At 43.7% G+C, this 27,946-nt stretch overlaps 1 protein-coding gene across 4 annotated transcripts in view; it reads right to left on the bottom strand.

The window, feature by feature from the left end:
• Nucleotides 1-296: 296 nt before the first annotated feature.
• plekhg7 (pleckstrin homology domain containing, family G (with RhoGef domain) member 7) overlaps nucleotides 297-27,946 on the bottom strand; it is a 98,144-nt gene continuing 70,494 nt past the window's right edge. For 3 of the 4 annotated variants that reach the window (XM_059987731.1, XM_059987730.1, XM_059987732.1), the window contains 5 exons: nucleotides 18,950-19,043; nucleotides 18,777-18,856; nucleotides 15,500-15,653; nucleotides 3,845-3,942; nucleotides 297-520 (listed from right to left, as the gene is read on the bottom strand). In XM_059987731.1, the coding sequence (XP_059843714.1) occupies nucleotides 413-520; nucleotides 3,845-3,942; nucleotides 15,500-15,653; nucleotides 18,777-18,856; nucleotides 18,950-19,043 (534 nt within the window). In that variant the 3' untranslated portion in view covers nucleotides 297-412. Of the gene's footprint in view, nucleotides 521-3,844; nucleotides 3,943-15,499; nucleotides 15,656-18,776; nucleotides 18,857-18,949; nucleotides 19,044-27,946 lie in introns of those variants that run through there. The other variant, XR_009515388.1, reaches the window with a different exon arrangement.

Here is a 27,946-nt window from a genome sequence, read left to right as displayed (position 1 = left end):
TTTTCTTAAATTCTAATGTTTTTTCTGTAAATGCCTGCTTGAAAATTAATCTCGGTGTAGTATACGGTGACATATACGCACTTTGATAACAAATAATTTACTTTGAACTTTGACACCTTGATGCAGAGCTGCGACCTCTCTATTCAAAGCAACACAGCTAGAGTGGGCAGTGGGTCTTCAGCCTTGCTGAGACACAGACAGCACGTGACATTTTATCCAGAAGTGTCCAACCTATCCAGTTTGCCATTATAATGTGTTACTATTCATGTAGAATATTGAAATAACAGATGTGTAAAAAGCCTTTATAATTTTATTAAAAACCTGAAGTACTTTCAAAACTGAATACAGGAGGTAGTTTTTTTCAAAATACACTGAACAGAACGGGGTACGCAGGTGGAGTTTGTGGCTGGAGTTAAATCTCTGCTGATTCATTCACAGTTGATCGTGGTGGAAGTCGAGGAGGGTTGATAGCATCCTTGTATGCAGATGATGCTGTCTCAATGTGTGATATCCATGTTTTCTGAAACAAAAAAAAACAAATTCACAATGTGTCTCCACCATTGTTCTGTCACAATGCAGACTGCTTTTATTAAAGGGAGACACACTGAGGAATTATCTCAATGAGGAATTCGTTAGTATTTCCCAGTGCAGGTTTGTGTCTGCAGAGAGCCCTGATCTAGGAGTCTGTGCAAGACTTATTGGTGACAGAGAAGTAAATCGAGATCATATATTTGTCACAAGATCTGAATTTCTTTGTTTTAAAAACTATTCTTGGCCCTCAACCATAAGACACAAGAGCAGAATTGGGCCATGCATCCAATCAAATCTGCTCCATCGTTTGATCATGGTCAATTTATTTGTCCCTCTCAACACCATTCTCCCCATAACTTTTGAAGTCCTTACTTATCAAGAACCGATCAACCTTCATTTTAAGTATACCCAGTGACTTGGCCTCCACAGCTGTGTGTAGTAATGAATTTTATAGATTCACTACCCTCTGGCTAAAGAAATTCCTCCTCATCTCCATTCTAAAGGGAAGACCTTCAATCTGAGGCTGAGGCCTCTGGACCTAGACTCACCCACTATTGGAAACATGCTCTCCACATTCACTCTATCTGGGCCTTTCAGTATTTGGTAGGTTTCAATGAGAATCCCCTCAATATTATGAGCTCCAGTAGGCACAGGCCTAGAGCCATCAAATATTCTTTATATGTTAACCCTTTGATTCTTACAATCTCATAAACCTTCTCTGGACCCTCTCCAGTGCCAGCACACCCTTTCCTAGATGTGGGAGCCCAAAATTGCTCACAATACTCCGAATGTGGTCTGATACATGCATTTTAAGAAGGCAAAAAGTGGTTGCAAATGAGTCATATTCTGCATGGAGGTCAGTGACTGGTGGTGTACCTCGGGGATCTGTTCTGGGACCCCTTCGTGATTTTTATAAATGACCTGAATGAGGAAGCGGAGGGATGGGTTAGTATATTTGCTGATGACACAAAGGTTGGGGGTGTTAGGGATAATGTGGAGGGCTGTCAGAGGTTACAACAGGACATCGACAGGATGCAAAACTGGGCTGAGAAGTGGCAGATGGAGTTTGACCCAGATAAGCGTGAGGTGGTTCATTTTGGTAGGTCAAATATGATGGCAGAATATAGTATTAATGGTAAGACTCTTGGCAGTGTGGGGGATCAGTGGAATCTTGGGGTCCGAGTCCATAGGACACTCAAAGCTGCTGCGCAGGTTGACTCTGTGGTTAAGAAGGCATACAGTGAGTTAGCCTTCATCAACCGTGTGATTGACTTTAAGAGCCGAGAAGTAATGTTGCAGCTATATAGAACCCTGGTTAGGCCCCACTTGGAGTACTGTGCTCAGTTCTGGTCGCCTCACTACTGGAAGGATGTGGAAACTGTAGAAAGGATGCAGAGGAGATTTACAAGGATGTTGCCTAGATTGGGGAGCATGCCTTATGAGAATAGGTTGAATGAGCTCAGCCTTTTCTCCTTGGAGCGACGGAGGATGAGAGGTGACCTGATAGAGGTGTATAAGATGATGAGAGGCATTGATCATGTGGATAGAGAGGCTTTTTTCCAGGGCAGAAATGGCTAACACTAGAAGGCACAGTTTTAAGGTGGTTGGAAGTAGGTACAGAGGAGATGTCAGGGGTAATTTTTGTACTCGAGAGTGGTGAGTGCGTGGAATGGGCTGCCAGTGACAGTGGTGGGGGCGGATACGATAGGGTCTTTTAAGAGACTTTTAGATAGGTACATGGAGCTTAGTAAAATAGAAGCCTAAGGGTAACCCTAGGTAATTTCTAAGTAAGTACATGTTTGGCACAGCATTGTGGACCGAAGGGCCTGTGTTGTGCTGTAGGTTTTCAATGTTTAAAGTCTCAGCATTACATCCTTGCTTTGATATTCTAGTCTCAGACAGGGTAAGCTCTCACTATTCCAGAGTTTTGGCCCTCCCTTACAATGAGCCCAGAACTAAATCAGTGTTCAGTGGAATGGACATCAACAGCCCCATTCATTTCCTACTCAGTCAGCAGGAGCGTGTTCTGACCTATTGGCTGTACCCTGCCAAGGCTTTGTTTATTTGGGGTGCTCCTTGTGCACCCATTCCACCAAACCCCAGCATTCTCTTTTTCTGCACCCTCAGATTGATAGGCCAATCCTTGTCCAGGAAGATGAAAGACCCTTACCCAAACTGTTCCCAGCTCCCTGTCTCAGGCACTATTGCCTTGGTTTGATCCTGAGCTGACTTCTAATCACCAAGACCATGCACTCCACATCTGCCTCACTGCAGCACATTACACTCCATTCCAGTGACCTCCCGCTGGCTTCCCATTGTCCACCACCTGCAAACCTCCATTCATCCTCAAGCTGTTGCTGGCATTTAGTTCTGCATCAAGTCCCAGTCACCATCAGTCCCACACTTGTTTTTCCACTGCTTGTCTAATACTGCTGCAAAGAAGGTTTACATTGCACCTGTGTATACAATAATAAACTCGTCTTTGACTTTACTCACTGCCTCCAAGAACAATCGTATTTCAAATCCATCCATGGCCCTGCTCATTAACTGGGTTTCTTCTTCGGGCCCTTGGTCCCTCAGCTGTAGCCTAAGCTCATATTGAATCCTGTACCAATACTCCAGCCCAGCCATGAGGTAATATTGCAGCTCCACAAAACCCTAGTTAGTCCACATTTGTGTTCATTTCTGGTCACCTTATTATAGGAAGAATGTGGAAGCTTTAGAGAGTGTGTGGGATCTGACCTGAACTAGACGGCTGTCTTAGGAGTTTTCTCTTTGGAGCAAAAGAGGATAAGAGAAGACTTGATAGAGGTCTACAAGATGATAAAAGGCAAAGCTAGAGTTAACCACCAGAGACTTCTTCCCAGGCCAGAATTTTAGGGGGCATAATTTTCAGGTAAATGGAGGAAAGTATGGTGGGGATGTCAGAAGGTAAGTTTTTTTTTTACACAGAGTGAGGTGGGTGCATGTAACACACTAGCAGTGGTAGAGACATTTAAGAAACTTACACAGGCAAATGGATGATAGAAAAGTGGAGGGTTATGTAGGAGGGAGGGGGTGGATTGTGGTCAGCACAACATTGTTCACCAAAGGGGCTACTATGTTGTCATGTTCTATGTTCTAACCACGCTCCCCCTCCTTTAACCGTACTATTGGGAGCCATGCCAGAATTTGCTGGTCTCTTGAGCTTCAAAATCAATTGGTCTTAGTAATCCACCATGGAAACAAGCCTGTGGGCCTAAATCATCCATTCTGACCCAGATAATAGTCCTGGCACAAAGTTCAAGTCTTCCATTTTGTAATTTAGTTTTACCTTAACAGACTCAGAGTGTGCTTGAAGGGTGAAGATTCCTATGCACTGCTGATACCTGTTTTGATGTATGACGAGAAAAGCGTCACGCAGTCCAGACCCTGCAGACAAAAGAACCGGATGTAGTATTAGTGAAAGGAATAAGTGAAACCGAGCAGCACTGGGTCCAGAAAACGTGTGGTCTCATATTGCCTGTGGACTGTGAGAGGAGGCCATCATGGACTTGCCTACAGCACTCTACATCAGCTAACATAGATGTGCTAACCTGGCCTGTCTTTAAAGCAACTGCTCCTGTTGGGAATTGCAGGTGTCTAAGTTGGCTGTGTGTTAGGAAGCTCTTGTACTCCTGTCCCTACAACGAAGGTTTCTCAGGTTAGTGAAGACTTCATTATTATTCTGTGAATACTAGAGGGTGTTGCGTACATTATGCTATCAATAAGATTATCATTATAAAGGACAACCACAAAGCAATGGCCACTCCTATTACTCTGTCCTTAGTGATGACTCAGTCTCTATTTCAGCAACACCCAGCGTATATCATTGGGCGGGTGTCACAACAATTACTGTTTTACCCACAAGCATTAAGTTTAGATGGAAACACCTAACTCACTCACATAACATAGGTAATTGCACTTGTGTAAACATAAGAGATTTGCTGGAAATCCAGAGCAACACACACACAAAATGCTGGAGGAGCTCAGCAGGTCGGACATCTGTAGGGAGAAATAATAAGTTGACATTTCATCAGGACTGGAAAGGAAGGGGGCAAAGTCCAGAATAAGAAGGTAGTGGAGGGGAAGGAGTACGAGCAAGCAGATAAAAGGTGAGACCGGGTGAGTGGGGAGGTGGACAGTTGGTGGGGGGGGGGGTAGTGATGTGAGAACGCTGGGAGGTGGAAGAGATACAGGGCTGAAGAAGATGGAGAGTGGACCATGGGAGAAGGAGAAGGAGATGAGAAGGGGTAGAAGGTGATCCAGAATGGGGAATAAAAAAAGAGAGAAGAGGGAAAATTAGCAGAAGTTAGAGAAATTGATGTTCATTCCATTGGGTTGGAGACCACCCAGAGAGAATATGAGGTGGTGCTCCTCCACCCTGACAGTTTCTGAGTATCTCTCACCCTTCGGCACCCAATAGCAGTAAAACACTCGGTACCTGTCTAAGGATCTACTCAGTTTTGTTCAAATCGTGCAGTTTTATTTTTAAACATTATTTTTAATTGTGATTGTTGACTACCTGGAGATGAAGTGTCCAGACCTGGAAATGTTGCCTGTTTTCACTTCCACAGATGCTGCCTGGTTGGGGAATTTTTTTTGTTCTATAATGATAAAACACACTCTCCTTTCCATTGTACTGCTCCCCCAGCATGCATACACGGGTAAGCTTTACATGGCTGATGTGTGATCATACACCAGTCAGAATCAGCGTGATATCGCTGATGTGATGTGAAATTTGTTTTTTTTTGTGGCAGCAGTCCAAAATTACTATAAACCTCAAACAGTGTAAGTGAAAAGGAATATCATGTCATAAACCACCACCCTCCTTCGTCTGGCAGAACTGGTCCTTACCATCAACCTTCTGCTCCTCCCTACCTTCTCCAAACTCAAGGGGTAGCCATGGGCCCCAGCTGTGCCTGCCTTTCCATTGGCTACGTGGAACAGTCCATGTTCCAAGCCTTCCCTGTAATGCTCACCAACTATTCCAATGCTGTCTCCTGCACCCAAGCTGAGCTCATCAATTTCATCAACTTTGCCTCCAACTTCTACCCTGCCATTTCTGACATTTCATTCTTTCTCGATTTCCATCTCTGGAGACAAACTTTCTACAGATATCTTCTACTGATTCCTATGGCTACCTTGACTGTACCTCCTCCCACATTATGTCCTGTAAAATTGCCCTTCCCTTTTCTCAGTTCCTCTGAGTCTGCCACATCTGTTCCCAAGATGAGGATGAGATAATTCTTTTTAGGACATCAGAGATATCCTCCTTCAAAGAATGGGTTTTTCCTTCCTCCACCATTGATGCCCCACGTACATCTCCTCCATTTCCCAGACCCCATCTTCCCACCATCTTAACAGGGATAGAGGTCCTCTAGTCCTCACCTACCACACTCGGAGCCTCCACATCCAAGACCTCATTCTCCGCATCTTCCACCATTTTCAACGGGATCCTACCACCAAACGTATCTTTACCCCACCACCTGCCCACACTGCTTTCCACTGGTATTGCTCCCTCTATGATTCCCTTGTTCACACACCCTCCCCACCAACCTCCCTCCTGCAAGTGACAGAAATGCTAAGCTTATCTATTCAGGCCCCCAAACAGCCCTTGCAGGTAAGGTTGTCCATTGTACCTGGTGCTCCAATTGTGGCTTCCTCTACATTGGTGAGACCCGGTGTACAGTGAACTGGGGTCTGCTTTGTCAAGCACCTCCATTCCATCCACAAAAGGAGGAATTTCTCAGAAGCCAGTCATTTTAATTCCTATCCCCATTCCTGTTCTGACATGTTGGTCAGCCTCATCTTCTGCCACAATGAGGCCACTCTCAGGGTAGAGAAGCAACATCTCATATTCTGTTTAGGTAGCCTCCATCCTGACGGCACGATCATCGATTTCTCCTTCTGGTATTTTTTCCCCTCCTCCTTCCCACTTCTTCATTTCCCCACTTTGTCCTCTTACCTCTTCACCTTGCCTGCCTATCACCTCTCCCTGGTGCCCCTCCTCCTTTCCTTTCTCCATGGTCCACTCTCCTCTCCTCTCCTATCATAATCCTCCTTCTCCAGCCATTTACCTTTCCCACCCACCTGGCTTCACTTACCACTTTCTAGCTATCCTCCCAACCCCTCTCTCCACCTTTTTATTCTGGCATCTTAACCCTTCTTATCCAGTCCCAATGAAGGGCCTTGGCCCAAAATGCCAACTGTTTATTAATTTCCATCGATGCAGCCTGATATTCTGAGTTCCTCCAGCATTTTGTGTGTGTTGCTCTGGATAATGAGGCAACGTTTGCCTATTATTGAATTTTTATTGGTCAGTCATAAATTCAATCGGCCAAGTCTGGATTCTAAATTAACCACGTGTAACTAATTGACTGGCCACCATTGGTCAAAGAGGTGGCAAACAAAACAATTTTGTTGCCACATGACATGCAGTGCCCACACATAATAAAAAGGTACATGATGAATATCTTTACTGCCAAATGAAGCAGCAAATTACTTTTTACAACCCGAGAGCAGGGAGATGTTTTCACAGGAAAACGCTGGATTCACTCTGCTTTTACTTTTTCTTCTGAGTTTGTGAGTGAGCACTGGATATCCAGGGATAATAACAGTTTGTGAGTGAGCACTGGATATCCAGGGATAATAACAGTTTGTGAGTGAGCACTGGATATCCAGGGATAATAGCAGTTTGTGAGTGAGCTCTGGATATCCGTGGTTAATAACAGTTTGTGAGTGAGCACTGGATATCCAGGGATAATAACAGTTTGTGAGTGAGCACTGGATATCCAGGGATAATAACAGTTTGTGAGTGAGCACTGGATATCCAGGGATAATAGCAGTTTGTGAGTGAGCACTGGATATCCAGGGATAATAGCAGTTTGTGAGTGAGCACTGGATATCCGTGGATAATAACAGTTTGTGAGTGAGCACTGGATATCCGTGGTTAATAACAGTTTGTGAGTGAGCACTGGATATCCATGGATAATAACAGTTTGTGAGTGAGCTCTGGATATCCAGGGATAATAACAGTTTGTGAGTGAGCACTGGATATCCAGGGATAATAACAGTTTGTGAGTGAGCACTGGATATCCGTGGATAATAACAGTTTGTGAGTGAGCACTGGATATCCGTGGATAATAACAGTTTTTGAGTGAGCACTGGATATCCGTGGATAATAACAGTTTGTGAGTGAGCACTGGATATCCGTGGATAATAACAGTTTGTGAGTGAGCACTGGATATCCGTGGATAATAACAGTTTGTGAGTGAGCACTGGATATCCAGGGATAATAACAGTTTGTGAGTGAGCACTGGATATATGCAGTTAATAAGTTTGTGAATGAGCTCTGGATATCCGTGGATAATAACAGCTTGTGAGTGAGCACTAGATATCCGTGGATAATAACAGTTTTTGAGTGAGCACTGGATATCCGTGGTTAATAACAGTTTGTGAGTGAGCACTGGATATCCGTGGATAATAACAGTTTGTGAGTGAGCACTGGATATCCGTGGATAATAGCAGTTTGTGAGTGAGCACTGGATATCCGTGGTTAATAACAGTTTGTGAGTGAGCACTGGATATCCGTGGTTAATAACAGTTTGTGAGTGAGCACTGGATATCCAGGGATAATAACAGTTTGTGAGTGAGCACTGGATATCCAAGGATAATAACAGTTTGTGAGTGAGCACTGGATATCCAGGGATAATAGCAGTTTGTGAGTGAGCACTGGATATCCGTGGATAACAGTTTGTGAGTGAGCACTGGATATCCGTGGATAATAACAGTTTGTGAGTGAGCACTGGATATCCAGGGATAATAACAGTTTGTGAGTGAGCACTGGATATCCAGGGATAATAACAGTTTGTGAGTGAGCACTGGATATCCAGGGATAATAACAGTTTGTGAGTGAGCACTGGATATATGCAGTTAATAAGTTTGTGAGTGAGCACTGGATATCCGTGGATAATAACAGCTTGTGAGTGAGCACTGGATATCCGTGGATAATAACAGTTTTTGAGTGAGCACTGGATATCCGTGGTTAATAACAGTTTGTGAGTGAGCACTGGATATCCGTGGATAATAACAGTTTGTGAGTGAGCACTGGATATCCGTGGATAATAGCAGTTTGTGAGTGAGCACTGGATATCCGTGGTTAATAACAGTTTGTGAGTGAGCACTGGATATCCGTGGATAATAACAGTTTGTGAGTGAGCACTGGATATCCATGGATAATAACAGTTTGTGAGTGAGCACTGGATATCCAGGGATAATAACAGTTTGTGAGTGAGCACTGGATATCCAGGGATAATAACAGTTTGTGAGTGAGCACTGGATATATGCAGTTAATAAGTTTGTGAGTGAGCACTGGATATCCGTGGATAATAACAGTTTGTGAATGAGCTCTGGATATCCGTGGATAATAACAGCTTGTGAGTGAGCACTGGATATCCGTGGATAATAACAGTTTGTGAGTGAGCACTGGATATCCGTGGATAATAGCAGTTTGTGAGTGAGCACTGGATATCCGTGGATAATAGCAGTTTGTGAGTGAGCACTGGATATCCGTGGTTAATAACAGTTTGTGAGTGAGCACTGGATATCCGTGGTTAATAACAGTTTGTGAGTGAGCACTGGATATCCGTGGATAATAACAGTTTGTGAGTGAGCACTGGATATCCGTGGATAATAGCAGTTTGTGAGTGAGCACTGGATATCCGTGGATAATAGCAGTTTGTGAGTGAGCACTGGATATCCGTGGATAATAACAGTTTGTGAGTGAGCACTGGATATCCGTGGATAATAACAGTTTGTGAGTGAGCACTGGATATCCGTGGATAATAACAGTTTGTGAGTGAGCACTGGATATCCAGGGATAATAACAGTTTGTGAGTGAGCACTGGATATCCAGGGATAATAACAGTTTGTGAGTGAGCACTGGATATATGCAGTTAATAAGTTTGTGAATGAGCCCTGGATATCCGTGGATAATAACAGCTTGTGAGTGAGCACTGGATATCCATGGATAATAACAGTTTTTGAGTGAGCACTGGATATCCGTGGTTAATAACAGTTTGTGAGTGAGCACTGGATATCCGTGGATAATAACAGTTTGTGAGTGAGCACTGGATATCCGTGGATAATAGCAGTTTGTGAGTGAGCACTGGATATCCATGGTTAATAACAGTTTGTGAGTGAGCACTGGATATCCGTGGTTAATAACAGTTTGTGAGTGAGCACTGGATATCCGTGGATAATAACAGTTTGCGAGTGAGCACTGGATATCCAGGGATAATAACAGTTTGTGAGTGAGCACTGGATATCCAGGGATAATAACAGTTTGTGAGTGAGCACTGGATATATGCAGTTAATAAGTTTGTGAATGAGCTCTGGATATCCGTGGATAATAACAGCTTGTGAGTGAGCACTAGATATCCGTGGATAATAACAGTTTTTGAGTGAGCACTGGATATCCGTGGTTAATAACAGTTTGTGAGTGAGCACTGGATATCCGTGGATAATAACAGTTTGTGAGTGAGCACTGGATATCCGTGGATAATAGCAGTTTGTGAGTGAGCACTGGATATCCGTGGTTAATAACAGTTTGTGAGTGAGCACTGGATATCCGTGGTTAATAACAGTTTGTGAGTGAGCACTGGATATCCAGGGATAATAACAGTTTGTGAGTGAGCACTGGATATCCAGGGATAATAACAGTTTGTGAGTGAGCACTGGATATCCAGGGATAATAGCAGTTTGTGAGTGAGCACTGGATATCCGTGGATAACAGTTTGTGAGTGAGCACTGGATATCCGTGGATAATAACAGTTTGTGAGTGAGCACTGGATATCCAGGGATAATAACAGTTTGTGAGTGAGCACTGGATATCCAGGGATAATAACAGTTTGTGAGTGAGCACTGGATATCCAGGGATAATAACAGTTTGTGAGTGAGCACTGGATATATGCAGTTAATAAGTTTGTGAGTGAGCACTGGATATCCGTGGATAATAACAGCTTGTGAGTGAGCACTGGATATCCGTGGATAATAACAGTTTTTGAGTGAGCACTGGATATCCGTGGTTAATAACAGTTTGTGAGTGAGCACTGGATATCCGTGGATAATAGCAGTTTGTGAGTGAGCACTGGATATCCGTGGTTAATAACAGTTTGTGAGTGAGCACTGGATATCCGTGGATAATAACAGTTTGTGAGTGAGCACTGGATATCCGTGGATAATAACAGTTTGTGAGTGAGCACTGGATATCCAGGGATAATAACAGTTTGTGAGTGAGCACTGGATATCCAGGGATAATAACAGTTTGTGAGTGAGCACTGGATATATGCAGTTAATAAGTTTGTGAGTGAGCACTGGATATCCGTGGATAATAACAGTTTGTGAATGAGCTCTGGATATCCGTGGATAATAACAGCTTGTGAGTGAGCACTGGATATCCGTGGATAATAACAGTTTTTGAGTGAGCACTGGATATCCGTGGTTAATAACAGTTTGTGAGTGAGCACTGGATATCTATGGATAATAACAGTTTGTGAGTGAGCACTGGATATCCGTGGATAATAGCAGTTTGTGAGTGAGCACTGGATATCCGTGGTTAATAACAGTTTGTGAGTGAGCACTGGATATCCGTGGTTAATAACAGTTTGTGAGTGAGCACTGGATATCCGTGGATAATAACAGTTTGTGAGTGAGCACTGGATATCCGTGGATAATAACAGTTTGTGAGTGAGCACTGGATATCCAGGGATAATAACAGTTTGTGAGTGAGCACTGGATATCCAGGGATAATAACAGTTTGTGAGTGAGCACTGGATATATGCAGTTAATAAGTTTGTGAATGAGCCCTGGATATCCGTGGATAATAACAGCTTGTGAGTGAGCACTGGATATCCGTGGATAATAACAGTTTTTGAGTGAGCACTGGATATCCGTGGTTAATAACAGTTTGTGAGTGAGCACTGGATATCCGTGGATAATAACAGTTTGTGAGTGAGCACTGGATATCCGTGGATAATAGCAGTTTGTGAGTGAGCACTGGATATCCATGGTTAATAACAGTTTGTGAGTGAGCACTGGATATCCGTGGTTAATAACAGTTTGTGAGTGAGCACTGGATATCCGTGGATAATAACAGTTTGTGAGTGAGCACTGGATATCCGTGGATAATAGCAGTTTGTGAGTGAGCACTGGATATCCGTGGATAATAGCAGTTTGTGAGTGAGCACTGGATATCCGTGGATAATAACAGTTTGTGAGTGAGCACTGGATATCCGTGGATAATAACAGTTTGTGAGTGAGCACTGGATATCCGTGGATAATAGCAGTTTGTGAGTGAGCACTGGATATCCGTGGATAATAGCAGTTTGTGAGTGAGCACTGGATATCCGTGGATAATAACAGTTTGTGAGTGAGCACTGGATATCCAGGGATAATAACAGTTTGTGAGTGAGCACTGGATATCCAGGGATAATAACAGTTTGTGAGTGAGCACTGGATATCCAGGGATAATAACAGTTTGTGAGTGAGCACTGGATATCCAGGGATAATAACAGTTTGTGAGTGAGCACTGGATATCCAGGGATAATAACAGTTTGTGAGTGAGCACTGGATATATGCAGTTAATAAGTTTGTGAATGAGCCCTGGATATCCGTGGATAATAACAGCTTGTGAGTGAGCACTGGATATCCAGGGATAATAACAGTTTGTGAGTGAGCACTGGATATATGCAGTTAATAAGTTTGTGAGTGAGCACTGGATATCCATGGATAATAACAGTTTGTGAGTGAGCACTGGATATCCGTGGATAATAGCAGTTTGTGAGTGTGCACTGGATATCCATGGATAATAACAGTTTGTGAGTGAGCACTGGATATCCAGGGATAATAACAGTTTGTGAGTGAGCACTGGATATATGCAGTTAATAAGTTTGTGAGTGAGCACTGGATATCCGTGGATAATAACAGTTTGTGAATGAGCTCTGGATATCCGTGGATAATAACAGCTTGTGAGTGAGCACTGGATATCCATGGATAATAACAGTTTTTGAGTGAGCACTGGATATCCGTGGTTAATAACAGTTTGTGAGTGAGCACTGGATATCTATGGATAATAACAGTTTGTGAGTGAGCACTGGATATCCGTGGATAATAGCAGTTTGTGAGTGAGCACTGGATATCCGTGGTTAATAACAGTTTGTGAGTGAGCACTGGATATCCGTGGTTAATAACAGTTTGTGAGTGAGCACTGGATATCCGTGGATAATAACAGTTTGTGAGTGAGCACTGGATATCCGTGGATAATAGCAGTTTGTGAGTGAGCACTGGATATCCGTGGATAATAGCAGTTTGTGAGTGAGCACTGGATATCCGTGGATAATAACAGTTTGTGAGTGAGCACTGGATATCCGTGGATAATAACAGTTTGTGAGTGAGCACTGGATATCCGTGGATAATAACAGTTTGTGAGTGAGCACTGGATATCCAGGGATAATAACAGTTTGTGAGTGAGCACTGGATATCCAGGGATAATAACAGTTTGTGAGTGAGCACTGGATATATGCAGTTAATAAGTTTGTGAATGAGCCCTGGATATCCGTGGATAATAACAGCTTGTGAGTGAGCACTGGATATCCGTGGATAATAACAGTTTTTGAGTGAGCACTGGATATCCGTGGTTAATAACAGTTTGTGAGTGAGCACTGGATATCCGTGGATAATAACAGTTTGTGAGTGAGCACTGGATATCCGTGGATAATAGCAGTTTGTGAGTGAGCACTGGATATCCATGGTTAATAACAGTTTGTGAGTGAGCACTGGATATCCGTGGTTAATAACAGTTTGTGAGTGAGCACTGGATATCCGTGGATAATAACAGTTTGTGAGTGAGCACTGGATATCCGTGGATAATAGCAGTTTGTGAGTGAGCACTGGATATCCGTGGATAATAGCAGTTTGTGAGTGAGCACTGGATATCCGTGGATAATAACAGTTTGTGAGTGAGCACTGGATATCCGTGGATAATAACAGTTTGTGAGTGAGCACTGGATATCCGTGGATAATAGCAGTTTGTGAGTGAGCACTGGATATCCGTGGATAATAGCAGTTTGTGAGTGAGCACTGGATATCCGTGGATAATAACAGTTTGTGAGTGAGCACTGGATATCCGTGGATAATAACAGTTTGTGAGTGAGCACTGGATATCCAGGGATAATAACAGTTTGTGAGTGAGCACTGGATATCCAGGGATAATAACAGTTTGTGAGTGAGCACTGGATATCCAGGGATAATAACAGTTTGTGAGTGAGCACTGGATATCCAGGGATAATAACAGTTTGTGAGTGAGCACTGGATATATGCAGTTAATAAGTTTGTGAATGAGCCCTGGATATCCGTGGATAATAACAGCTTGTGAGTGAGCACTGGATATCCAGGGATAATAACAGTTTGTGAGTGAGCACTGGATATATGCAGTTAATAAGTTTGTGAGTGAGCACTGGATATCCATGGATAATAACAGTTTGTGAGTGAGCACTGGATATCCGTGGATAATAGCAGTTTGTGAGTGTGCACTGGATATCCATGGATAATAACAGTTTGTGAGTGAGCACTGGATATCCAGGGATAATAACAGTTTGTGAGTGAGCACTGGATATATGCAGTTAATAAGTTTGTGAGTGAGCACTGGATATCCGTGGATAATAACAGTTTGTGAGTGAGCTCTGGATATCCGTAGATAATAACAGTTTGTGAGTGAGCACTGGATATCCGCAGTTAATAACAGTTTGTGAGTGAGCACTGGATATCCAGGGATAATAACAGTTTGTGAGTTTATGTGTGAACATTGGATATATGTAGATAATAACAGTTAAGGCACACTCACAAATATTTTTCAATTGTCTTTCTAAAAGATTAATATCAATAATGTTTGAGCAGGTTTTCTAAAATGCTTCATCTACTTCAATCTGTCTTTTATACTGTTATTTAGTAGTAAAACAGTGAATACAAGTAAACAAGCACTGAGACATGTTTTTTCATAAAAATGTCCATAATTATTGTTACTAATTCATTAATCAGTGATAGTCTCTGCTCAAAATTACTTTGACATGTGAAATAATTTTTTGGATTATCAGCAATTTGGGCACACACACTCAAAATGGTTCACCACCCCTGGAAAGGTAAGGCTGCCAAAAAGATACACTTAGGTGAAATGATTCACTTTGGAAAATTGAACTTTAAGGCAAAGTACAAGGTTAGTGGCAGGAGGAACAGAGGGATATTGGGGTCCAAGTCCATAGATACTTCAAAGTTGCTGTTCAAGTTGATAGGAAGACGTAGGCCTTCATTAGTCAAAGGATTGAGTGCAAGAGCCACGAGGTCACGTTGCAGCTCTATAAAACTCTGATTAGACCACGCTTGGATTATTGTGTTCAGTTCTGGTCACCTTATTATAGAAGAATGTGGAAGCTTTGGAGAGGGTGCAGATGAGATTTACCAGAATGCTGCCTGGATTTGTCAGAAAGGCTGAGCAATCTAGGACTTTTCTCTTTGGAGCAAAGGAGGATGAGAGATGACTTGACAGAGTTGTATCAGAGGTATAAATAGGACAGACAGCCAGTGCCTTTTTCCCAGGGTGGAAATGGCTAAGTCTAGAAGGTATAATTGTAACATGATTGGAGGTATGTTTGGGAGGTGATATCTGAGGTAGGATTTTTTTACACCAGTAGTGGTGGGTGTGTGAAAAGCTCTTCACAGGATGCTGGTGCCGATAAACACATTAGGGAAACATAGGAGATTCTTAGATAGGCACCTGGATGAAAGAAAAACAAAGGGCATTGTGGGATTGATCTTGGAATAGGTTAAAAGGTCAGCACAACATTGTGGGCCACAGGGCCCGTACTGTTTGATGTTCTAAAATAGTGAACTGTACCAGCTGAATAGAATGGATCGATGTTCTTCAGCATCAGTCTGTCCAGTGGAATGGGTTGGTCAAGTACACAACACACAGCTCCGTCCCTGACCATGGCTTGTAGCTCAGGACTGGATGAGGAGTTTCTGAACCCGGTGTCTAGGGCTGCAGCTTTCTGCCAGAGTATAAAATCATTAATCCATCAGCCAAAACATTCCATCATACTACTTCCAGATGCCACTTTCCCACTCCTCCCTCTCTCCCTCACTCCTTCCCTCCCCCCTTCGCTCACTCCCTCCCTCTCTCACTGCACTACAGACACCTTAATTGGAAAAAATGGACAAAGTCTTCACAGGCACAGGATCGAGGTAAGCTGCGGAGAGTTGAAAAATCAGTCAGCTCCATTTTGGGTACTAGCCTCCCTAGCATCTAAGACATCTTCAAGGAGCGGTGTCTCAGAAAGGCAGCTTCCATCAGTAAGGACCCCCACCACTTAGAGATGCCCCTTTCTCACTGCTACCATCAGGAAGAAGGTACAGAAGTCTGAAGGCACACACTCAGCAGTTCAGGAACAGCTTCTTTGCCCCACCGATTTCTAAATGGACATTGAACCCATGAACACTAACTCATTATTTTTTAAAATTTCTGTTTCTGCACTACTTACTTTAACTATTAAATAATCACATTTATGATGAATAAGCTCTTCTCAGGCTTCCAGCTGAGCACAGGTATCTATTATAACCAATGTTTCGATGACAAACGCTGCTATCTTCTTCAGGGATGAATCCTGAGAAGACTTTATTCATCCTATATACCGGGAAAGCGCTATATCCATTTTTATGCATATATACTTACTGTAAATACATAGAAACATAGAAAACCTACAGCACAATACAGGTCTTTCGGATGCAATGCTGTGCCAAACGTGTCCTTACTTTAGAAATTACCTAGGCTTACCTATAGCCCTCTATTTTTCTGAGCTCCATGTACCTATCCAAGAGTCTCTTAAAAGACCCTATCGTATCTGCCCCCACCACCATCACTGGCAGCCTATTCCACGCACTCACCATCCTCTGCGTAAAAAAAACTTGCCCCTGACATCTCCTCTGTACCTACTCCCCAGCACCTTAACCCTGTGTCCTCTTGTGGCAACCAATTCAGCCCTGGGAAAAAAGCCTCTGACTATCCACACGATCAATACCTCTCATCATCTTATACACCTCTATCAGGTCACCTCTAATCCTCCGTCACTCCAAGGAAAAAAGGCCAAGTTCACTCAACCTATTTTCATAAAGTATGCTCCCCAATCCAGGCAACATCCTTGTAATTCTCCTCTGCACCCTTTCTATGGTTTCCACATCCTTCCTAGTGAGGTGACCAGAACTGAGCACAATACTCCAAGTGGGGTCTGACCAGGGTCCTATATAGGTGTAACAGTACCTCTCGGCTCTTGAACTCAGTCCTACGGTTGATGAAGGCCAATGCACAGTACGCCTTCTTAATCACAGAGTCAACCTGTGCAGCAGCTTTGAGTGTCCTATGGACTCAGACCCCAAGAACCCTCTGATCCTCCACACTGCCAAGAGTCTTACCATTAATACTATATTCTGCCATCATATTTGACCTACCAAAATGAACCACCTCACACATATCTGGGTTGAACTCCATCTGCCACTTCTCTGCCCAGTTTTACATCCTATTGATGTCCTGTTGTAACCTCTGACAGCCCTCCACACTATCCACAACTCCTCCAACCTTTGTGTCATCAGCAAATTTACTAACCTATCCCTCCACTTCCTCATCCAGATCATTTATAAAAATCACGAAGAGTAAGTGTCCCAGAACAGATCCCTGAGGCACTCCACTGGTCACCAACCTCCATGCAGAATGTGACCCATTTACAACCACTCTTTGCCTTCTGTGGGCAAACCAACTCTGGACCCACAAAGCAATGTCCCCTTGGATCCCATGCCTCCTTACTTTCTCAATAAGCCTTGTATGAGTTACCTTATTAAATGCCTTGCTGAGATCCAGATACACTACATCTACTGTTCTACCTTCATCAATGTGTTTAGTCACAACCTCAAAAAATTCAATCAGGCTCGTAAAGCACGACCTGCCTTTGACAAAGCCATGCTGATTATTCCTAATCATATTATACCTCTCCAAATGTTCAGAAATCCTGCCTCTCAGGATCTTCTCCATCAACTTACCAACCACTGAAGTAAGACTTCCTGGTCTATAATTTCCTGGGCTATCTCCACTCCCTATCTTGAATAAAAGAACAACATTCGCAACCCCCCAATCCTCTCCTGTCCCCATTGATGATGCAAAGATCATTGCCAGAGGCTCAGCAATCTCCTCTCTCGCCTCCCACAGTAGCCTGGGGCACATCTCGTTCAGTCCCAGAGACTTATCCAATTTGATGCTTTCCAAAAGCTCCAGCACATCCTCTTTCTTAATGACTATATGCTCAAGTTTTTCAGTCCGCTGCAAGTCATCACTACAATCGCCAAGATCCTTTTCCATGGTGAAAACTGAAGCAAAGTATTCATTTAAGTAACTCAGCTATCTCCTCCAGTTCCATACACACTTTTCCATTGTCACACTTGATTGGTCCTATTTCTCACGTCTTCACTATCAGTTTTCCCCCTATGATTGCATTGTACTGCTGCCACAATGTTAACAAATTTCACAGTATATAGCAGTGAAATTAATCCTGATTCTGAAGTAATGTTGCAGCTCTATAAGGCCCTGGAATACTGAGTTCAGTCCTGGTCTCTCATTATAGGAAGGATGTGGAAGCTTCAGAGGGGGCAGAGGAGATTTACCAGGATGCCACCTGGATTAGAGAACATGTCTAATAAGGAGAAGTTTAGCAAGCTAGGACTTTCTCTTTCACGTGAAAGTGGATGAGAAATGGCTTGACAGAGGAGCACAAGGTGATAGGAGGCATAGACAGAGCCTTTTCCCCAGAGCAGAAGTGGTGAATACGAGAGTGCATAATTGGAATAAAGAATAGAGGAATGTTATTTTTTAAACACAGAAAATGGTGAGTGTGTGGGATGCCCCCTCAAGGGTGATGGTAGAGGCAGGTACATTAGGGACAGATAGGCACATGGATGAAAGGAATTAGAGGGCTATGTAGGAAGGAAGGTTTACATTGATCTTGGAATAGGTTAAAAGGACAGCATGACATTGTGGGCCGAAGGGCCTGTACTGTGCAGTAACGTTCTATTCTATATAGAACCCGCTAATGACTATTTTCTGAAGTTATAATGTGGAAATAGTTCATTACCTTTTTTGCATTTTTAATCTTTGTGATTAAGAGTAAGTCATCAAAAAGAAACAAATGCACATCCAGGAATTTTGTAGCTCCTGTTTAAAAAAAACATGAATTAGAAACAATTTATTTTACACACTTGACAATGAGCATGACTGCTTTTCCAATGTGGAATGAGAAACACTGACCTACAAGGGCTAATCTTCCTTCGTATAAAATCTGTCTGTTTGCAGGCGAGAGAAGACCATCTAAACTGTTGTCTTTGACCAGATATCGAAGACTCTGCAAAGAATCAGGAAAGGAAGAATCAGTCCAAAATCTAACCTGTTAAGCATTTCTATAGAAATGGTGAGGATTTACTGAGAGTGGCACAATGCCATTACAGTCAGAATTCAGAGTTAAATTCCAGCCTCATCTGTGAGAAGTTTCTGCATTCTCCCCATGAACATGCAGGTTTCTTCCTGGTGCAAACACGAGGAAACCTGCAGATGCTGTAAATTCAAACAACACACACAAAATGCTGGTGGATCATAGCAGGCCAGGCAGCATCTATAGGAGAAGCACTGTTGACGTTTCGGGCCGAGTCCTGACGAAGGGTCTCGGCCTGAATCGTCGACAGTGCTTCTCCTATAGATGCTGCCTGGCCTGCTGCGTTCCACCAGCATTTTGTGTGTGTTGTTTCCTCCTGGTATTCTGGTTTCCACCCACAGTCCAAAGACATACCAGCAGGTAGGTGAATTGGTGGTGCAGGCCAATCTTTGTACCAGTGTGCTGTTTTCCACTTACCACTAAATTTACTGTTGTATTTACCAGCATCTTGTACATTGTTTACTCTGAGCTTCATGCAAGAAGGAATCTCACTGCACCCTGATGTACGTGATACTGAACTAATCTGAATCGGAGTTTCATTACGTCCTCCCCGTGGAATGCACGAGCTTTCTTTATATCCGCCACTTTCTTCCCACGGTCCAAAGGTTAACAGGTCATTGAAAATGTCCCTGTGATTAGGTTATGGGTAAATAAGGATAATTGGGCATAGCTGGGGCCACATGACTCAAAAGGCCAGAAAGGCCTATGTTGTGCTGTATCATTAAATAAAGAAATAAAAATTCAGTGTTGTGATGTGACTGGATTTATGATGTTTTGGAGCCAGGGTCCATTCCAAAGACAGTGCAGTGACAGGCCCTTTGACCCACAAGTCTGCTGTTGATCTTTAAGTTGGCATTTTTACTCATCCCATTTTATTCCCCCTCATTCCCTCCAAATAACCCCCCCCCCCACAACCCAGATTCTAGCACTCCCCAATAGAGTAAGAGCAATATATGCTGAGGAAGGGTCTTGGCCTGAAACACCGACTGCCGGCTCTTTTTCAAATATTCTGCCTGGCCTGCTAAGTTCCTCCAGCATTTTGTGTGTATTACTTTGATTTCAGTATCTGCAGATTTTCTCTTTTTGTCTACCAGCCCACAAGTCTGGGGGACATTGGAACTCGCAGGGTCAGAGGGAGCAAGTGTGAACTCCACACAGGAAGAAGTGGACACCATGAACCTGGATCCTGAAGCTGTAAGGCATCAGGCCTACCAGTGTCTGTTGGGCTTACGCTGGATTTTCTGGGCCATTGCCGGTAACCCCACTGGAATTGGAGACGTGTCACTGGCGGCATGATCAAAGACCCCAGTCAGCCTGGGCATCCTCTCTTCTGCCCTTCCCTTCAGGCAGGAGGTAGAAAAGTCTGCACTCACATAACACCAGACACAAGGCAACTTCTACCTCACTTGTCAGACACTTTAACCATAAAATGAACTCTTGACATCATAATCTACCTTGTTTATAGTTTACCTGCACAACGCTTACGTTTTATTCTGCATTGTTACTCTTCAAGCCTGTTCTACCACAATGCATTGTGTAATGATCTGATCTGTACGTACAGTATGCAAGATAAGCCTTTCACTGCACCTTGGTAATAAAAGCAATACCAGTACATTCACTCCCTCACTAGTTGTTAACTATCCTGCCTCGCCAGGGAGAGTTCTTTAGCCTCCTTCCCACTCCCTTCTGTCTTGCTAATGATTATGCTTTGTGTGTGCCCTTGGCCAGAGTTGATGTTCACCTCACTGTAAGCCTGCACATTTACAGCAAGTGAACAACACAACTGGAAGAGTAGGTATGTGGGAGGGTGCAAAATCTCTCACAGCTGGTGAAGTGCAGCCTTTGGGAAAGGCAGTCAGTAGTGTGGGAGTGATGATGACAATGGACCACCCCAAACTACAGTGTGGATTGCTGAGAAATGAGCCACATATGCGCTGGATTTTCCTCATGCTGTGAATTCTGCTTTCAGACCTCCTACACTTCTCCAGTCAAGACCACAGGACTCTACAGTGCAGTACACACCTGTGACTTGCCTTGACTTGACACCTTTTGATCTTTGATGCTGTGCTGACCTTTTAACCTACTCCAAGATCAACAAAACTCTTCCCTCCTACATAGTCCTCCATTTTTTTTATCATCCATGTGTCTATTGAACAGTTTCTTAAGTGCCTCTAATGTATCTGCCTCTACTATCACCCCTGGTAAAGCACTTTACACACCCAGTACTCTCTGTGTAAAAAAAAATACCTCTGACATCTCCCCTTATACTAAGCCTAGTGTACGCTCAAGGAACAGCACCTTACCCTCTGACTGGCCATGTCACAGATTCTGGAACTCAACACTAAACTTGACAGTTTCTGAAACCAATCCTCCCTATTTTTTTTGCAGAACAGGTCAGTTCTGCTAGAAATTTGCTCACTCACCTTTTCCTCTTCATGGAGGCTGACTGACCTGCTGGGTAATTCCAGAGTTCTCTTTCATTTTAGATTTCTAGCATTTGCTGAATCTGTGTTTTTCTCTCTCTGCTGTCCTCACTCATCTCCCTCTGTCCTCACTCCTCCAGAGAGAGCAGATATGATGGACAAGCATTCATCTCCTTCCTTTAGGAGGCACCAGAAGCATCTGGGTCCCCTGGAGAACCATGGTCCTGCCCTGTAACACATGTTCTCCATTCATTTGACACCTCTCCCTCTCTGCCATTTAAAGCATATTTGCATTTTTTGGTTAAAGAGTATCATTGGCGTGTGAAATGTGCACCCTGTTTCTCTCCCACCACGGATGCTGCCTGATGTCTTAATACTTCCATTCCAGTTGTAATCTCACTCTGAGATTCTCAGGCTTGGCAAATGAACCTTCGCTGACAGCACTTGGATACCATGAAAACTTTTAAATGGTGCCTTTAAACCTAACGCAAAGCAGTGAGACCCAAAGCATTTCACTGAAAGGGTAAGTAAGTGCTTGGCATTAAATGAGAGGCACAGGAGTTTGGGGAGGTTCTTGAAGTAATGAAGTTAGAGAATGAGAAATAACAGTGGCTGCACACCTGACCTGGGCCAAAATGCCAGATAAAATAAGAAATAAATAGTTTAATACACTTGTTAAACCTCAGTCTAGGGGAAACTCCAATCTCAAACCTCCGCTGCCGTGCGGCTATACCCGCTCATGGGGAATGTGTACACCCCGAGGGAAAACTCGAGCTAGAATCCCTAAGGCAGTCCTGCATTGAGTTCAATGCTGACTGGAAACTCCGCGATGCTACTGGTACCAAACTCTATCAGTCTCTGCCGTTCCTTTGGGTTCATCAGATGTGTGGAGAGGGGGAGCTTCCTACATGGGCAACAGCTCAGTCTCCATATCGGACTGCTCAGGCTTGCTAGGACACAACATCCATGGTCAATCCTGACTGACAGAGGCCTCACCTCACAAAACCTCAGTCTGTGATATTCTTGTTCAAACTGCCCTATGTGTCTGGTCACACTTGTTTGTGGCAGAAGTGGTTGGGACATGTATGTGTATAACTTACAACCTCAAGGGCAGTTTCCACTAGAGCCGGTGAAATATTCCTTCAAGCAAGTACAATCTTGGGGATTATCTTTGATGGTATTTTATTACAGAACAGCTCTATAGATGCATAGTGGGGAACATCCTAACTGTTTGTGTTATGGCCCAGTATGGAAGCACCAATGTTCAGACAGAAAAGCTTCAGAAGAGAAGCCCTCCCCACCTTTGAGCACATTTACATGGAGCAGTGCCACAAATGCAGAGATTTTCGGTAGGCTGAAACCAGCGCAAGAGGTCGTAGACTGGTGATGTTGTCTGAGGTTTGTAAAGAGCTCACGAGCTTTCAGCAATCAATGCGGGGCCAACCAAAGGGAAGGAGCTGAGAGTGGAGCAGACATTGTGGGAGAGTCGGCTAGCTTTGGCTCAACAGGCCTAGGCAACAACAGGCAGAGTAAGAAAGTACCTAGTACGCTTTTTTTCTCTATTAATACATAGCTATAGGCATCCATTAGTCTTGTGAGACCACGGATTTGCACCTTGGAAGATTTACAGGGTGCAGGCCTGGGCAAAGTTGAATGGGAGACCAACAGTTGCCCAAGCTGTAAGCCTTCCCCTCTCCATGCCACCAATGTTGTCCAAGGGAAGGGCACTAGGACCCATGCAGCTTGGCACCGGTGTCCTCGCAGAGCAATGTGTTGTTAAGTGCCTTGCTCAAGGACACACCGTGCTGCCTCAGCTGAGGCTCGAACCAGAGACCTTCAGATCACTAGACCAATGCCTTATCCACTAGGCCATGCGCCAACGCTAATACATAGCTAGTGCACTGAGAATGGATCTGGAGTTAGTGTTATGTTCCTTGTGTGAGATGTGGGAACTCTGGAAGATCTCCAGTCTCCCCGATAAGTACACCTGCACAAAGTGCATCGATCTGCAGCTCCTTAGGGACCGTGTTAATGGAACTGGAGCTATAGCTCGGTGGCCCTCACCTCACACGGGAGGATGAGGAGGTGACAGATAGGAGCTACAGGGAGGTAGTCACTCCTAAGTTACAGGAGGCAGGTAACTGGATAACTGGCAGGAGATGGAAAGGGAATAAGCAGCCAGTGCAGAGTACCTCTGTGGCTGATCCCCTTAATAATAAGTATACTGCTTTGGATACTGTTGGGGGAGTCGTTCTACCAGGTCTCCGGCACCGAGTCTGGCTCTGTGGCTCAGAAGGGAAGTGGGGAAAAGAGGCGTGCAGTAGTAATAGGGATTCCATAACTAGATCATCAGAAAGCGGACTCTGTGGATGTGAAGGAGACAACCGGATGGTATGTTGCCTCCTGGGTACCAGGGTCAGGGATGTCTTGGATCAAGTCCACCATGTTCTAAACAGGAAAAAGCTGAAAAGCAGAAATTCAAGTGTAGTAATCTCTGGATTGCTGCCTGCCAGTAAGGGTAGGAATAGGATAATTAGGCTAAGGAACTACAAGAATAAAAAGACCCTGATAGGAGTTGCCTCTGAATAGTAGTCAGGATGTGGGCTACAAATTACAAAGGCGATAGAGAAGGCATGAATAAAGAGCATTCTGCAATACTCATGGGGGATTTCAATAAGCAGGGAGGTTGGGAAAATCTGTTTGGTGCTGGATCCCAAGAGAGGGAATTGCAGAATGCTTACTAGTTGGCTTTTTAGAGCAGCTTGTGTTTGAGCCCACTAGATGAAAGTCAATTCTGGATTGGGTGTTGTGTAATGGAGTAATGGTGGACAAACTTCTTAAGTATTTAGTGTTGGTTTTCATGTGAAAGACTCCAGCAGAATGTTGGAAATCCAGGAGTGTTGGGGGCAGCAGCGAGTGAGGTGGCTGTTACAGAAGAGGAGGTGCTTGGGAAGCTTAAAAGCCTAAAAGTCACCTGGACCAGAAGGACAACATCCAAGAGTTCTCAAAGAGGTAGCTGAAGAGATTGTGGAGATATTAGTAATCATCTTTTCACTGGATTCTGGAATGGTTCCTGAGCACTGGAAAATTGAAAATATCACTCCACTCCTTAAGAAGGGAGGGAGGCAGAAAAAAATGGTAAATTATAAGCCAGTTAGCCTGATTTCAGTGGTTGGAAAGACGTCTCAGTCTATTATTAAGGCTGAGGTTTCCAGGTACTTGGAGGTACATGATAAAATTAGTGAAGTCAGCACAATGTCCTCAAGGAAAAATCTTGCTTGACAAATCTGTTGGAATCCTTTGAGGAAATAACAGGCATGGTAGACAAAGGAGAGTAAGTGGATGTTGTTTATTTGGATTTTCAGAAGGCCTTTGACAAGGAGCTGTACGTGAGGTGTTTAACAAAATAAGAGCCCATGGTATTACAGGAAAGGTACCAGCATGGATAGAAGATTGGCTGACTGGCAGGAAGCAAAGAGTGGGAATAAAGGGCACCTTTTATGATTGGCTACTGGTAACTAGTGGTGTGCCAGTGGGGTTGGTGTTGGGACCACTTATTTCCATGTTGTATATCAATGATTTGGATGAAGGAATTGATAGCTTTGTGGCCAGGTTTGCAGATGAATTGAAGATAGGTGGAGGGCCAGGAAGTGTTGAGGAAGTAGGGTGTCTGCAGAAGCTAGACAGACTGGGGATATGGGCAAATAGGTGGCAGATGGAATACAGTGTATGGAAGTGTATGGTCATGCACATTGGCACAAGGAATAAAGGTGTGGACTATTTTTAAATGGGGAGAAAACTCAGAAATCAAAGGTGCAGAGGGACCTGGGAGTCCTTGTGCAGGATTCCCTAAAGGTTAACTTACAGGATGAGTCGGTGATAAGGAAGACAGATGCAATGTTAGCATTCCTTTTGAGAGGATTAGAGTACAAAAGCAACGATGTGATGGTTTGAGCTTATATGCCATTGGTCAGACTACACTTGGAATACTCTGAGTGGTTTTGGGACCTTTAGCCAAGAAAAGATGTGCTTGCATTGGAGACAGTCCGGAGGGGGTTCACAAGAATTACCCTGGGAATGAAAGTGTTAACATATGAGAAGCGTTTGATGGCTCTGGGCCTGTACTTTCTGGAGCTTAGAAGAATGAGAGGAAATTTCATTGACATCCATCAAATATTGAAAGGTCTGGATAGAGTGGATGTGGAGAAGATGTTTCCAATAGTGGAGGAGTCTAGGACTAGAAGGCATAGCTTCAGAATTGAGAGACCTCCATTTCGAAAAGAGATGAGGAAAAATTCTCTAGCTTGGGTGTGGTGAATCTGTGGAGTTCTTTGCCACAGGTGGCCGTGGAGGCCAAGTCATTGAGTGTATTTAAGGCGGAGGCTGATAGTTTCTTGATGAAGCATGGTGTTAAATGTTACAGGGAGAAGGCAGGGGAATAGAGTTAACAGGAATGATGGATCAGCCGTGGTGGAGCAGTCATGATGGGCCGAATGGCTGAATCTGCTCCTTTGTCTTATGGTCTTATTATTCAAGGATCCATCACCCAGGTGGATGCAGTCTTCTCACTCCTATCATTGGGAAGGAGGCACAGGAGTCTTGGTATCCACACAGCCAAGTTCAGGGACAGAATTACCCTACAGCCATCAGGTGTGGATAACTTCACTCACTACAACTCAACTGGTTCCATAGCCTACAATTCATGTTCCCAATATTTTTTAATTGCACGGTTTGTTTTCTTTTGCACATAGGTTGATGTCAGTATCTGTTTAAGTATGGCTTTCATAAAATCTATTGTATTTCTTTATTTTCTCAAAGGTAGTAAATGCTGACTTGCATGTTACTTGATAATAAATTTACTTTGCCTTTGACTTCCCAATTAATTACTGTACGTCCCATCTGCCATAAAACTTAATCATAAGAAGAAATTCTGCTTTGAACTGTGCCCCTTAAGTGTCTTGAGAGGAAGGGATAAAGTGGCTGACTGACACCAGACCCTAGTGAAAGGTGAGGCAAGGAACCAAATGAGGAGGGTTGGGTGGGCAGGTGCAACACTAGGAGGAATGTGCGGCTGATAGGCAGATGGAATGGAAAGAACCAGAGGAGGTTTACAGAAATGACCCTAGGAATGAGAGGGGATCTCATTGAAACCTATTGAATATTGAAATACCTATACTGAGTGTAGGTGGAGAGGATGGTTCCTATAGTGGGGAGTCTGGGATCAGAGGGCACAGTCTCAGAATCGAGGGAAGTCCCTTTGGTGCAGTTGAAGAGGAATTTCTTTATCCGTAGGGTGGTGAGTCTGATGCACTGATATAGTCAGCAGAGGATATTTAAATGGGATATTTAAAGCAGAGGTCAATAGGTTCTTGATTAGAAAGGCGTCAAAGATTACAGGAAGAAGGCATAAGAATGGGGACGAAAAGGGTAACTAATCAGTCCTGATGGAATGGCGGACTCAATTTGTCCCTAAGTATTATGGTCTTTACCATCTACACAGGGTGGTGGGGAACCAGCTGGTCAGACTTGCACATTGGATGTTTGTCCACCTCGTTGTGTGTGGTCTTTCATTGATTCTATTGTGTTTCTTTGTATTTACCATAGGAATCTCTGGGTTTTATATGGTGATATATATGTACTCTGATAATAAATTTGCTTTGAACTTTTGAACCAGATGCTGTTTCGGGCTGGAACCTTCTTCATGACAGATGCTGTGCTAAAAACAAATCAAGCTGTTGATGAAATGTTGCTGAGATTATTTTGGGAATGGGAATCATCTGCTTATTTGGGGTAGAAATGTTCCATATCAGCAGTGGAAAGGCAGGCTCAGAGTTGTTTAAAGCCTCAGGAGACGCTGTTTCTGCCTTGTTGGCAGGTTAGAGTTTCTGAAGCTGCCTGAGGCCAACAAGCTCTCAGGTGGTGATCATCATGTCCAGTCCTTCCTGTTCCACAGCAGGAAATCTGGATCATTACCCTGGAGAAAATGGTTTCAGTTGCCTCTCCTAACACTCTGGGCAGTTTAAACCTCTTCCGCAATAGTGCTGACAGTCTTGTTCGTTAACTGGAAAGGGTTAAATCCTTTCCCTACAGGGTTTTAATTGTAATGGTGAAGCAACTACCAGACTTAAGTCATGCTGGCCATCAGACCCTTCTCATATTAACACAATAAGACATAGGAGCAGAATTAGGCCATTCAGCCCATTGAGTCTGCTCTGCCATTCCATCTTGGCTGATTTACTATCCCTCTCAACTCCATTGTCTTGTGATGTCCTCTCCACATCCACCCTATCTAAGCCTTTCAATAATTGATAGGTTTCAGTGAGATCTCCTCATTCTTCTAAACTCCAGAGAGTCCAGGCCTAAAGCCATCAAATGTTCCTCATTCATTAATCC

The sequence above is a fragment of the Hypanus sabinus genome, chromosome 13, assembly GCF_030144855.1.
Source record: "Hypanus sabinus isolate sHypSab1 chromosome 13, sHypSab1.hap1, whole genome shotgun sequence".
Taxonomy (NCBI): domain Eukaryota; kingdom Metazoa; phylum Chordata; class Chondrichthyes; order Myliobatiformes; family Dasyatidae; genus Hypanus; species Hypanus sabinus.
The sequence above is the reverse complement of the archived record's forward strand: the minus strand, read 5'-3'. Positions and strand labels throughout refer to the sequence as shown.